At 43.1% G+C, this 14,043-nt stretch overlaps 1 protein-coding gene across 1 annotated transcript in view; it reads right to left on the bottom strand.

The window, feature by feature from the left end:
- The window catches only part of ACSM3 (acyl-CoA synthetase medium chain family member 3), a 56,348-nt gene that overhangs the window by 41,596 nt on the left and 709 nt on the right, over positions 1-14,043 (bottom strand). Inside the window, exon 2 of the mRNA XM_054714379.1 lies at positions 799-1,041. Coding sequence (XP_054570354.1) covers positions 799-1,041 — 243 coding nt within the window. The remainder of the gene's footprint in view (positions 1-798; positions 1,042-14,043) is intronic.

Below are 14,043 nucleotides of genomic sequence, written 5' to 3'. Positions count from 1 at the left end.
GCCCTCCCCTGCTGGCCCAGTCATCCCAACTGTTCTCCCCTGCCAGCCTGGTCACCCCTAACTGCCCTCCCCTGCAGGCCTGGTCCCCCGCAACTGTCCTCCTTTGCAGGCCTGGGTCCTCCCCAATTGCCCTCCCCTGCAGGCCTGGGTCCCTCCCAAATCTCCTCACCTGCAGGCCTGGTCGCCCCCATATGCCTTCCTCTGCTGGCTCAGTCACCCCTAACTGCCCTCCCCTGCTGGCCTGATCGCCCACAACTGCCCTCCCCTGCCGGCCATCTTGTGGCTGCCATCTTGTATTCACATGGGAGCGGCCATCTTGTGTGTTGGAGTGATGGTCAATTTGCATATTACATCTTTATTATATAGTATGTTGGGAGCCATGTCATTCTCCCAGCACGGGTCACTTCTAATTTAGCCTGAGGGTTAGAATCCCTTTATATTTCTCCCAATGCTGTATCTATGTCCTTGGAGTCACTTTTCACTCTACTCCTTTTTGTATTTTTAAAAAACTAACCTATAATAACACATTTCTGAGACCCAGGCTTTCTCAACCACAGAACCATTATCAGGTTGAGCCAGATAAACCCTTTGCAGTGGCAGGGGACTGGTCAGTGCATTCTGGATATTCAGCAATACATGCCAAAACCGGTTTGGCTCAGTGGATATTCAGCAATACCCCTACCAACTAGCCACACCCTCCCACAAGTCATGGCAACAAAATGGTATCCAGACATTGCCAAATGTTCCCGTGGGGCAAAATCACTCCGATGGGAAGTGTAGACTGGCCCTGCTACGTACCTTTTCCACATTTGTCCACTGGTCCAAGACATCTTTAGCAAAGTTGAAATACTCTGGAATTTCCAGTTTGAAGTCCTTTTTCATGGACTCATAGTTGGAAAAATTCTGAGGAGTCACTGTTCTATAATCTTTATGCAACACTCTAATAGAACCAGGTTGCTGAAAACACTTGGAACGAAGCAGTATCTCCTTTGTGACAAGAGACAGCATCGGTTTGGTTGGTCCTTTTAGCACCCGAGCTTCCTTATGGGACCAATCCACATAAAAGACAAGCACAAGGACATGTGTTTGTTTCTGTCCTGAAGGTAGCCATACCCCAAAGTAGCAAAGTTTCATTATTTATTATTCATCATCATCATCCCATTTTCTGAGCACTCACTAAGTTCCAAACACCATGCTCAGTGTTTTACTTACAATTTTTCATTAATTCAAAGTAAACCTGTGAGGTAGACACTATTATCATCTCTATTTACAGATGGAGAGAATGACTAGTTAGAGGCTGTTTAGTCAGCTCTGGAGGCCATAATAAAACACCATTTATTTCTCACCGTTCTGGAGGTGGGAACATCAAAGATCATGTGCTGACCCACTTGGTTCTGTTTCTGGCTTGCTGATGGCTGCCTTCTGTGTCCTCACATGGTAGGGAAGAGTTCTGGTCTCTTCCTCTTCTTATAAAGACACTAATCCCATGATGGGGTCTCACCCTCTGACCTCATCTAACCCTAATCACAGCCAAAGAGCCCACCTCCAAATACTCTCACACTGGGGGGACACAAACATTCAATTTGTAACAGAGGCATTGGTTGGATGTGAACCAGGAACCGTCTGGTTCCAGCCCCTTCTCCTGACTGCTATGTGTATTTCTAAAGAAGGAAAGATCTGGGTCACCCAGGTGCTCTCAGTGAAAGCAAAGGGCTAAGCCTTCTCACCAATCTCTTTCACCTGCACATTTCAAAGTAGTGCAGAATTGGCATGGAGAACTTTCACAGTGGAGAGTTCGCAGGAGAAACCAAGTGGGCCAGTACCAATGAGGCACAAAAGTGCCGTAAGAACCCTTGAGTTCAGAGGCCATGGTTCCCACACTCCCATTAGTCCACGTTGCCTTCAGTCCTGGCTTGCAGCTCTAAGTACCAGACATTGTAATAATAGGGCTTCGACCACTGGACTTTGTGGGGTGGGTCCTCCAGGACACCCAGCCTCCCTGCTTCTGTGGGAAATAATTTGATCATGATATCACTTACTTGGCTGAGAGCTCATAAAAAGACCAGGTCTAGGTACATTAGGGTTCACTTCTTATATTTTCCACAATCTTCTAAATTCCTTACAATGAAACACTACTCTCACAATTATTAAATCACTAGAGGCCCGGTAAACGGGCAGTTGGACATCCCTCTCACAATCCAGGACTGCTGGCTTCCAACCGCTCGCCTGCTTACCTGCCTGATTGCCCCAAACAGCTTCTGCCTGCCAGCCTGATCAGCCCCTGACCACTCCCCTGCCAGCCAGATCGACGCATCACTGCTCCCTGCCAGCCTGATTACCCCTAACTGCCCTCCCCTGTCGGCCTGGTCACCCCTAACTCTCCTCCCCCGCAGGCCTGGTTACCCCTAACTGTCCTCCCCTACAGACCTGGTCTCCCCCAACTTCCCTCCCCTGCAGGCCTGGTCCCTCACAACTGCCCTCCCTGCAGGCCTGGTAATCCCTAACTGCCCTCCCCTGTCAGCCTGGGTCCCCCCCCAACGGTTCTCCTTGCAGGCCTGGTAGCCCCCAACTGCCCTCCCTTGCAGGCCTGGTCTCCCACAACTGTCCTCCCCTGCAGGCCTGGTCACCCCCAACTTCCCTCCTATGCCGGCCCAGTCACCCCTAACTGCATGCTCCTGCAGGCCTGATCACTCCCAACAGCCCTCCCTTGCAGGCTTTGTCCCTCCCAACTGCCCTCCCCTGCTGGCCATCTTGTGGTGGCCCTCTTGTGTCCACATGGGGTCAGTCATCTTTGACCACATGGGGCAGCCATCTTGTGTGTTGGAATGACAGTCAATTTGCATATTACTCTTTTATTAGATAGGATAGAGGCCTGGTGCATGGGGGGGGAGGGGCAGCTGGTTTGCCGTGAAGGGTGTCCAGGATAAGGGTGGGGGTTCCCTTGGGGCATGGGGCGGCCTGGGTGAGGGGCCTGTGGTGGTTTTCAGGCCAGCCACGCTCCCCGGCAACCCAAGTGGAGGCTCTGATATCTGGGATTTATTTATCTTCTACAATTGAAACTTTGTAGTCTTGAGCAGAGCCATCAAAGCAAGGAGAGGCATGTACCATAAGTTTGGTACCTCTATTTTCTTCTATGTGACTTATTGTTTTGGGTCTTATATTTAGATCTTTAGCTCATTTTGAATTAATTTTTGTACATTTTGTTCATTTGTTTGCACGTGGCTTTCCGGTTTCCCCAGCACCATTTATTAAAGAGACTATCTTTATTCCAATGTGTGATTCTGACCCCTTTGTTGGAAATTCTGCCCATATACATGTAGTGTTATAGCTGAGCTCTCTATTCCATTCCATTGATCTGTGTGTCTGTTTCTCAGCCAATATCATGCTGTTTTGATTATGTAGCTCTGTAGTATAATTTGAAGTCAGGTAGCTGATACCTCCAGCTTCGTTCTTTTTTTCTCAGGATTTCTTTGGCTACTTGGGGTCTTTTGTGGTTTCATACAAATCTGATGATTTCTTATTCTATTTCTTTAAAAAATGACATTGGGATTTTGATGGGGATTGAATTACATTTGTTTATTGCTTGGGGTAATATAGTCATTTTAACTATGTTGATTTTTCCAATTCATGAACATGGATATTTTTCCATTTTGTTGTGTCTTTTTCAACCTCTTTTAATAATGCTTTGTAATTTTCAGTATATAGGTCTTCCACGTTCTTTGTTAAGTTTATTCCTAGGTATTTTATTCTGTTGGTTGCAACTGCAAAAGGAATTGGGTTTTTTTCTCTTCATTTCTTTTTCTGAAGTTTTGTTGTTAGTATACAGGAAGGCAATCAATTTTGCACATTGATTTGATATTCTGCAACTTGACTGTATTTTTTTATTGTTTCTAACAGTTTTTTGATGGGAGTCTTTAGGGTTTTCTGTTTTAGAATCATGTCATCTATATGTAACTCAGCTGGTTGGGCATCCTCCGTGCACTGATCCCCGCCAAGGCACATGTTCGGGTTTCGGGCTCCATCTCCTGTAGCGGATGTGCAGGAGGCAGCCAATCAATGTTTCACATTCATATGGGTGTTTCTCTCTCACATGGATGTTTTTCTCTCCCTCTTCCTTCCTTCCCCCCCGCCACCCCCCTCTCAAAAAATATTTCCAACACTGTCCAGGGAATTACTTTCTTAATGAAATAATGATGTAGTCATGGAGAAACAATAAAAAGGAATAAACAAAGAAAAATAATCAAGAATAAGCAAAGGCTGAGTACTTCAGAGCTGGACTAAGGACCTGGTTCAGAAGAAAATAAGTGGAAGTGTTATCTGTGGTTGCCAAGGGATGGAGGGGCATTGTAATTCTAACATCTAGACTGGGGGTAGAAGATAGACCTAATAGGGGTACTCCTAGCATAGTCAGCACATATGAAATACAATAAATTGAGTTTGGTTTTTCAAGTTTGCTTCCTGATTTGCAATTCCAGCATGGAGGACACAAATATGCTTGGAACTCCAAGTGAGTAGAAGTAAGGAAATAATAAATATCAGAATAGAGCCTGGCTAGTGTGGCTCAGTGGTTGAGCACTGACCTACAAACCAGGAGTTCACAGTGGGATTCCTGTTCATGGATGGAACCCAGGTTGCGGGTTTGATCACCAGTGCAGGGTATCAAGGAGGCAGCTGATCAATGATTCTCTCTCATCATTAATGTTTTGTTGTGTTCATTTTTTTAAATTGATTTCAGAGAGGAAGGGAGAGGGAGAGAGAGATAGAAACATCAATGATGAGAGAGAATCATTGATCGGCTGCCTCCTGCACGCCCCCTACTGGGGATTGAGCCTGCAACTCCTGGCATGTGCCCCTGACCAGAATCGAACCCGGGACTCTTTGGTCCGTAGGATGACACTCTATCCACTGAGCCAAAACAACTAGGGCATCATTAATGTTTTTATCTTTATCTCCCTTTCCCTTTCTCTCTGAAATCAATAAAAATGTATTTTAAATAAATAAACAAATGAATAAATAAGTAAATAAATAAATATTAGAGTAGAAACAAATGAAATGGAGACAAAAAAAAAATAGACAAATTATCAATGAAACCAATAGCTGGTTCTCTGAAAAGATAAACAAGGTTGATAAATCTTTAAGCATCATGAGGGGGGAGGGCCAAGTAAATAAACTAGAAATGAAAGAATAGTAATAACTGTCACTACAGAAATACAAAGAATCATAAGAAAATATTATGAGCAATATGCCAACAGATTGGACAATCTAGAAGAAATGAATAAATTCCTAAACACATACAATCTCCCAAGACTGAATCAAGGAGAGAGAGAAAATCTGAACATGCCTATTACAAGCAACAAAATTGAAGCAGTAATTGAAAGAACTTCCAAAAAAACAAGTCCATGTGGCTTCACAGGTGAATTTTATCAAGCATTCAAAGACTAACACCTATTCTTCTCAAACTATTTTAAAATATTCAAAAGGAGAGAAGACTCTCAAGCTCATTTAACAAGACCAGCATTGTCCTAATTCCAAAACCAGAAAAGACACTATCATGAAAGAAAATTATAGGCCAATATATTTTTTGAACGTAGATGCAAAAATCCTAAACAAAATATTAGCAAACTGAATTCGGCAAAACATTTAAAAAATCATATACCATGATCAAGTGGGATTCATTCCTGTGATGCAAGAATAGTTCAATATCCACAAATCATTTATTGTGAAACACCACATAAAGTGAAAGAGAAAAATTATATGGTCATATCAATAGATGTAGAAAAGCATTTGACAAAATCCAGCACCATTTATGATAACTCACAGCAAAATGGGATTAAAGGGAACATATCTCAACATAATAAAGGCCATATATGACAAACCCACAGCCAAAATCATATTCAAAATTATAAGACACTGCCCGCGGTAGAAGTGCAGAAAATGTAACTAAGACCTTGTCTATACAAAAAGAAATAGCCAGTTTGAAAGGGTATTGCCATGGACTAGAACAAAGAATATCCTTACATGATATTATTCTACACTGTCATTAAAATTTTTCCCAGATTTGGATCACCCCCATTACTTATAATAGTTCCTCACGCCCATGGAGGGGGGGGGGGGGGATCATCTGTTTGGTGCTTGGAGACAAACGTAACACATCTCTAGATATTTTAGAATTATAACAGCATATTATATAATTACCCCAAACAAACTTACAAACTAATTCTTTGAATGTCTGGCAGCAATTTAAAAAGGACATGAAAGGGTTTAATCCCTTCCACTATGTAGAGGGCCCCCTGGGAAGGCACCTGAGCATTCTAAATTGGCCCCTCTTGCCCTTTTGGCCAAGAGGGACCTGCTTCTCACAATCCAATTGTCCACAGCTGTTGCCTGAGCTTCTATTCATGCCAAGGGTGAAACCTCATGATGGCTGGTACCATGGATCTGTCTCTCGCCCAGTGGGGTGAGCTGGGCCTCCTTGGAGAAGAAACCTGGGTTCCACAAGATACGTGATCAGTGCTGGGACCCTGCCAGCAGGCGAGGGGATCCCAAGGCAAGTGCTGGGCGTGGAGGCCATGGGGGCATAGGCGACCAAGGAGACAGAACTAAACCTCACATCACCCTGCTTGGCCCCGGAGGATGGCTGGTTAGCCAGAGATGGGTAAGATTCCTCAGGGAAGGAACAACCTAAGACAGGCACAGTTGCATAGGGGCCATCAGGAGAGAACTTGGGGGTCAACAGAGGTGGGGCACAGACCTTCACCCCCCCAAGTTTGCAAGGGCCTGAACCCTCACCCCTGCTGAAGGAGATCTCCTGCCCCCATGGCTGCTCAGCTTCACATGCCCAGCTCAAATCGGGACCCAGGTAACAGAGACTTGGCCGACAGCAGATGCCCTCTCACTGCAACAAGACTTGATGGAGATGCCTTGTACCCATGATCCGGGGAACTGGGGTCTAGGATATCTAAATCCAGCCTAGCACCAGGAATGCTCAGGGCCTACTCAAGAAGGCAAATAATCCTCTCCACTAATAATTACAGGGTAAAACAAGATGGTTGTTAGAGTATTAAATTTGACAGTAAAATAGTAGTCAAGTTTTAAGACTAATTTAAATTGGCCAATCAAAATAAGCAAATACTCTAGAAAAATCAATTGTACTGGACAAAAAAGCTGTTACTAAAGTGTTAACTAAAATTTTTACTGGTAGTTCATCTCATGGTAAAATTGCGTAACATATAATGGTAAAATTGCGTAACATATAATGAACCTAAAGCAGTCATATTTTAGGGCAAAAAAGTACATTTTAAACGCTATCAAGATTACAGCATAAAATTTCCAAAAGCCTCCTAATATTTAAACCAAAAAAGGGGGGATAGTAGAAGAATATCATGTAAGGAAAAATATCCTGCAAATAAATTACATCTAGAAAATTTTTACTTTAGAAAATTAACTTTCATTTGTAATGCTAACAGCAAGTCACCCAGGTAAAACATACATGGTGTCAAAACAAGCCAAAGGAAAATCATTTGGGCAAAAAAATGAAAAAGTATCGCAAGTCAAATTTATAGAAAATATTCCTTTATTAACTTTTGGTCGAGAATATGTTTGTATATTTTCAGAAAACAACTCTGAGATATGTGGATTCCTGCAACAGAGAGGAATTGACAGGAGTGCTCCAGCCATGAAGTCAGAAGAGAAACAGTCCAGAGATGGAAGACGCTGACGATGCCTTGCCATACTAGCAGTCAGCAGATATGCGTCACTGCAGATTGCCCAGGACCAAACCAGAGAGGGTCGGACCTGCAATACCACCATTTGTCCACCATCCAGAACTGAAATATCATTGCTGTTATGAACACATAAATAACTGTTGGACATAGAAACCGGGACTCAAAAGAACTGTTGGCCCAGAAAGAAACTCACTATAGACTGATTCATTTGCCTCTCAGCATAACCATTACTGCTTGTCTCATTTTCGGTTCCTATAAGTGCATTCCTAGTATCACACGAGCTCACTCATCTAGGGGAAAAGATGAACAACATAGACTGAAGAACAAGAACAGCATTGATCAGACTGTCAGACCTCAGAGGGAAGGTAAGGGAGGGTGGGGACAAGGGAGATAGATCAACCAAAGGACTTGTGTGCTTGCATATGAGCCTCACCAGTGATCACGGACAACAGGGGGAGGGAGACATGCGTGTGGGGGGGTTTGGGAAGGGAACGGGGGGAGGGGGTTGATGACAAATATGTGATACCTTAATCAATAAAGTAATTTAAAAAAATTATAAGACACTGAAGAAGATACAGATAAATGAAAGCACATACAGTGTTCATGGATAGGAAGAATTAATCTTGTTAAAATCACTCTTATTCAACACAGTGCTGGAAGTGCTAGCCACAGAAACAGATAAGAAGAAAAGGTAAAAGGCATCCAAATTGGAAATGAATAAATAAAACTGTCATTATCTGCAGAGGACATGAAACTATATATAGTGAACCCTAAAGATCCCATCAAAAAACTACTAGAACTGATAAATAAATTCAGTGAAGTAGTAGGATATAAAATAAATATTCAGAGATTGGTTACATTTTTAAAAATATATTTTATTGAGTTTTAGACAGAGAGAAAGGGAGAGGGGACAGAGAGAAAGAGAGAGTGAGAGTGAGAGTGAGAGAGAGAGAGAGAGAGAGAGAGAGAGAGAGAAACATGGATGTGAGAGCGAAACACCGATTAATTGCCTCCTGTACGCACCCACAACTGGGATAGAACCCGCAACCTGAGTATGTGCCCTGACTGGGAATTGAACCAGTGACCTTTCGGTGCCCAAGATGACACTCAACCAACTGAGCCACACTGACCAGCCCTTGGTTGCATTTCTATAAACCAATAATTAATAATCAGAAAGGGAAACTAAGAAAACAATTCCATTTACAACTGTATCAAAAAGACAGACACACAAACAAACAAAACACACCTAGGAATGAATTTAAGGATATAAAAGACCTATACTTGGAAATTATAAGACACTGAAGAAGATACAAATAAATGGAAGCACATACCATGCTCATGGACAGGAAGAATTAATCTTGTTAAAATGTTCATACTATCCAAAGCAATTTATAGATTCAATATAATGATTATCAAAATACCAATGGCATTTTTCACAGAACTAGAACAAATAATTCAAACATTTATATGGAACCACAAAAGACTACAAATAGCCACAGTAATCTTGAGAAAAAAGAACAAAGTTGGAGGTATCTTGCCACCTGATATCAAACTGTACTACAAGGATTCCTAGTAATCAAACAGCATGGTACTGGCATAAAAATAGACACACAGACCAATGGAACAAAACAGAAAAAACACACAGAAATAAAACCACACTTATATGGTCAATTAATAAATGAAAAAGGAGATAAGAATATACTGTGTGATAAAGGCCATGTATTCAATAAATGGTGTTAAAAATATTGGACAGGTACATGCAAAAAAATGAAACCTTCTTATACCATATACAAGAATAAACTCAAAATGGATTAGACTTCAATTTAAGACTCAAAACCATAAAACTAGAAGAAAACATAGGTAATAAAAATCTCAGAAGAGGCATCCAAATTGGAAATGAAGAAGTAAAACTGTCATTATTTGCAGATGACATGATATTGTATATAGAGAACCCTAAAGATTCCACAAAAAACTAGCAGAAATGTCATTTGGAAATGTCATTTGAATGACGTTTTTCTTAGTGATATTTTTTTCTGACATCTTCAGAAGGGCAGGGAAACAAAGAAAAAATAAACAGATGGGACTACAGTAAACTAAAGAGTTTTGCACAGCAAGAGAAACCATCAACAAAACGAAGAGACACCTACAGCATGGGAGAATATATTCACCAATGATACATCTGGTAAGGGATTAATATCCAAAATTTATAAAGAACTCATACAGCTCAACACCAAAACAAACAAACAAACAACCCACTTAAAAATGGGCATAGGATCTGAATAGACACTTCACCAAAGAGGACATACAGATGGCCAACAGATATATGAAAAAAAATGCTCAATGTTACTAATCATTAGAAAAATGCAAATCACAACCAAAATAAGGTATCATCTCACACCTATCAGATGGCTATCCTATCTAATAAAGAGGGAATATGCAAATTGACTGTCACACCATCACAAAGATGGCAGTGCCCAAAGTGGAGGCGGGTTTTCATAAGGCAAGATGGCTGCACCCACAGCGGAGGCTGAGTTCCCTTAATGAGCCTTAACGAGCAATCAGCAGGGACCTGAGGCTGCGTGGTGCTGGGCCAGGGCAGGGGACCTGAGCCTGCGCCCCCTGCCAGGTGGGGCTTGACAGGGGACCTCAGGCCATACCCCCCGCCCAGCGGGGCTTGATGGGGGATCTCAGGCCGCACTGTCTGTCCTGCAGGGCTTGACAGGGGCCCTGAAGCTGCATCCTCCACCCGGCGCCGGATCAGGGGACCTGAGGCTGCGTCCCCTGCCCAGCGGGGCTTGACAGGGATGGGGCCGGCTGGGTCTGGATTTCACCCAATGGGGGTGGGGCTGACTGGGTCAGGGTCTTGCGCAATTTTGAGGTGCCTCAGGCGGGCGGGGACTTGACTCTGGGTCCCACAGCATGCTCCAGACTCTGACAGGAGGAAGATTTTTATATACATTTTACTAATTTTCTTTCACCTCTGACACTTCCATTATAGAGAAAGGGCAAATAGAAATCCTATCTAATAAAAGAGTAATATGCAACTTGACCGTCACTCCAACGCACAATATGGCCACCCCCATGTGGTCAAAGATGGCTGCCACAAGATGGCTGCCACAAGATGGCTGGCAGGGGAGGGCAGTTGTGGGCAATCAGGCCAGCAGGGGAGGGCAGTTGGGAGGGACCAGGCCTGCAAGGGAGGGCAGTTGGGGGTGATCAGGCCTGCAGGGGAGGGCCGTTTAGGGGTGACTGGGCTGGCAGAGGATGGCAGTTGGGGGTCACCGATCCTGCAGGGGAGGGCAGCTGGGGGGGACCAGGCCTGTAGGGGAGGGCAGTTGGGGGCACCAGGCGTGCAGGAAAGGGCAGTTAGGGGCGACCAGGCCTGCAGGGGAGGCCAGGTGGGGGCAACCAGGCCGGCAGGGGAGGGCAGTTACGGGTGACAAGGCCTGTAGGGGAGGGCAGTTAGAGGCAACCAGGCTGGCTGGGGAGAGCAGTTAGGAGCAATTGGGCCAGCAGGTGAGCAGTTAGGCGTCGATCAGGCTGGCAGGGGAGTGTTTAGGGGTGATCAGGCTGGCAGGCAGAAGCAGTTAGGGGCTATCAGGCAGGCAGGCAGGCGAGCAGTTGGGAGCCAGTGGTACTGGATTGTGAGAGGGATGTCAGTGCGATTGGGCCTAAATGGGCAGTCAGACATCCTTTGAGGGCATCCCAGATTGGAGAGGTTACAGGTTGGGCTGAGGGACACCCCCACACACACAGATTTCGTGCACCGGGCCTCTAGTATTAAAATATTTCCTCTAATTAATCCCCCTTTAATGTGCACGAAGTTCATGCACCGGGCCACTAGTCATTAATAAATCAACAAAGAACAAGTGTTGCTGAGGATGTGGAGAAAAAGGAACCCTAGTGCACTGCTGGTGGGAATGCAGACTGGTGCAACCACTCTAGAAAAACAGTAAGGAGGGTCCTCAAAAAATAAAAAATGAAATAGCCTAAACCTAGCAATTTCTCTTCTGGGTATTTATCTGAAGAAAAGGAAAACACTTTTATTACAGTGTTATTTACAATAGCCAAGATATGGAAGCAACCCAAGTGCCCATCATTATGTGAACGAAAGAAGCCACCTGCTAACCTGACAAGCTCAGGGGAGGCCTGTGTGGCAGTCTTGAAAACTCAGAGACCTAAAATAACCACAAAAGATGGTCTGAAAATTAAATATTTAACTACAAACAGGTTATAGTGGACAGTCATGTCCTAGGCCAATATTTTCCCTGACAACGATCAACTTAGATCTTTCCTGAGCCCATTTGCCTTTTTGCCTCTAAGATAACATATCTGTGAGATGTCTGGGTAACGTGTAACTTCCCTTTTGCTGGAGCCCCTGGGGCACAACCAGATGTGGTGGGCGCCAGGATAGATGCTTCAAATTCCTTCATTATCATGTTAATTGTTCCTGCACCCACCTAAGTATGTGTCCATCATTTTACTCTTTATCCAATCCCAGGGGTTTCCCACCGTTTGACTTTATCCCACCTTCTTAATCCGTCACCAATGAATTTCATGTAGCAGACCTATGTCCCTCCTTTGATGGCAATGTATAAATACAGATGTAACCCGCCATTTCTTCGGAGCATTATCTCAATTCATTCAGGTTCTGCTTCCCAGCATATGTCGACAGTTTGGCTCAAATAAACTCATTAAAATTCTTTACAGGTTTCAATGTTTTTTTTTCGTTAACAATTAGATGAGTAGATAAAAAAGTTTTGTGTATATATATATATATATATATATATATATATGATTGAATATTACTTGGTCATAAAAAAGAATGAAATCTTAACTTTTGGGACAGCATGGGTGAATCTAGAAGGTATTATGCTAAGTAAAATAAGTCAAACAGAACAATGAACACCCTAAAATTTCACTTACATGTGGAATATAGAAATAAAATGAAACAACAAAAACCAACTCATAGGCACAGAGAACAGATTGGTAGTTGCCAGAGAGGATGAGGGTTGAAGGGCTGGGTGAAAAGGGTGAAGGGATTAAGAAATACAAATTGGGCCCTAACCGGTTTGGCTCAGTGGATAGAGCGTCGGCCTGCGGACTGAAGGGTCCTAGGTTTGATTCTGGTCAAGGGCATGCACCTTGGTTGCAGGCACATCCCCAGTAGGAGTTGTGCTGGAGGCAGCTGATCGATGTTTCTCTCTCATCGATGTTTCTAACTCTCTATCCCTCTCCCTTCCTCTTTGTAAAAAATCAATAAAAATATATTTAAAAAAAAGAAGTACAAATTGATAGTTACAAAATAGTGATGGGATGTGAAGTACAGCATAGGGAATATAGTTAATAATACTGTATTGTGTCAGGGGTACTAGACTTTTTAGGGGCATTACTTCATAAGTTATATAAATGTGTAACCACTATGCTGTATACCTGAAACTAATTACAAAATCAGATTGAATGTAAATCGTAATTGAAAAATAAAATATATACTTGGGGCTCAAACTATATAGTGTTTTTACTTTTATCTGTTTGCTAACTTCTGAGATCCTGGTGCCAGAAGGCAGTATATGGGCAACTGAAATGCAGCCAGAAGAAAGAGAGACTCTTTGAGAGACCGATGCCCTTTCTAGCTTGGTTCAGTGAGGTCAGGACTTGGGTGTATTTTCCTTCTTAACCTTTCCTTGATTATCTTTTTGTTTTCGTGTTAGTTCAATTTGACAACAGCTTTATATTATTTAATATGGACAAGGCACTATGCTAGTACTTAGAATGAAAGGATAAATAAAACAAGTTTCAGCCAGCTCTTTAATCTCTGCTTCCTGACACCATAGCCTAATGAGACTATTCTTCACAACCAATGAGGACCTCTAGAAACCTGTGCTATGCAGTCTCCACCAATGGCGTTCTGAAAAGCAAAGGCTGCTCTCAAACTAGAGGTAGAAGCAAAACATCAGTGTTGACATGCTTTTCGGAAAGACTGGTAGATTTGGGGTTAAAAGTGAGGAATGTGGTTTCCTGCCCAAATCAAGTGCACCTGGAACAGAAATTCACCAAAAGGTCCCTGTCCCTCGTTGTAAGGTCAGTGTCAAATAAACGTGTGTGAATGACAGACAGTATTTTTCGTATTAATATAAATGTATTTCACAAATTAAAATGTTCCCATGGAGACAATTTAATGTTAAGAAGTCTGGCTAAGTTTCCTTGTATTTTTTATTTCTCATTGTGATAATCAGGTTTCTGACTTCAGGAGATCCTTGTACTTTGTGTCCTGTTTCTCTTTGTACCTCTGGCTGGGGTCCTGCAGCAGGAGTATTAA

Source organism: Eptesicus fuscus, chromosome 4, assembly GCF_027574615.1.
Source record: "Eptesicus fuscus isolate TK198812 chromosome 4, DD_ASM_mEF_20220401, whole genome shotgun sequence".
In the NCBI taxonomy this organism is placed as follows: Eukaryota; Metazoa; Chordata; class Mammalia; order Chiroptera; family Vespertilionidae; genus Eptesicus; species Eptesicus fuscus.
Note: the sequence above shows the minus strand (reverse complement) of the source record. Positions and strands in the feature narration are given on the sequence as shown.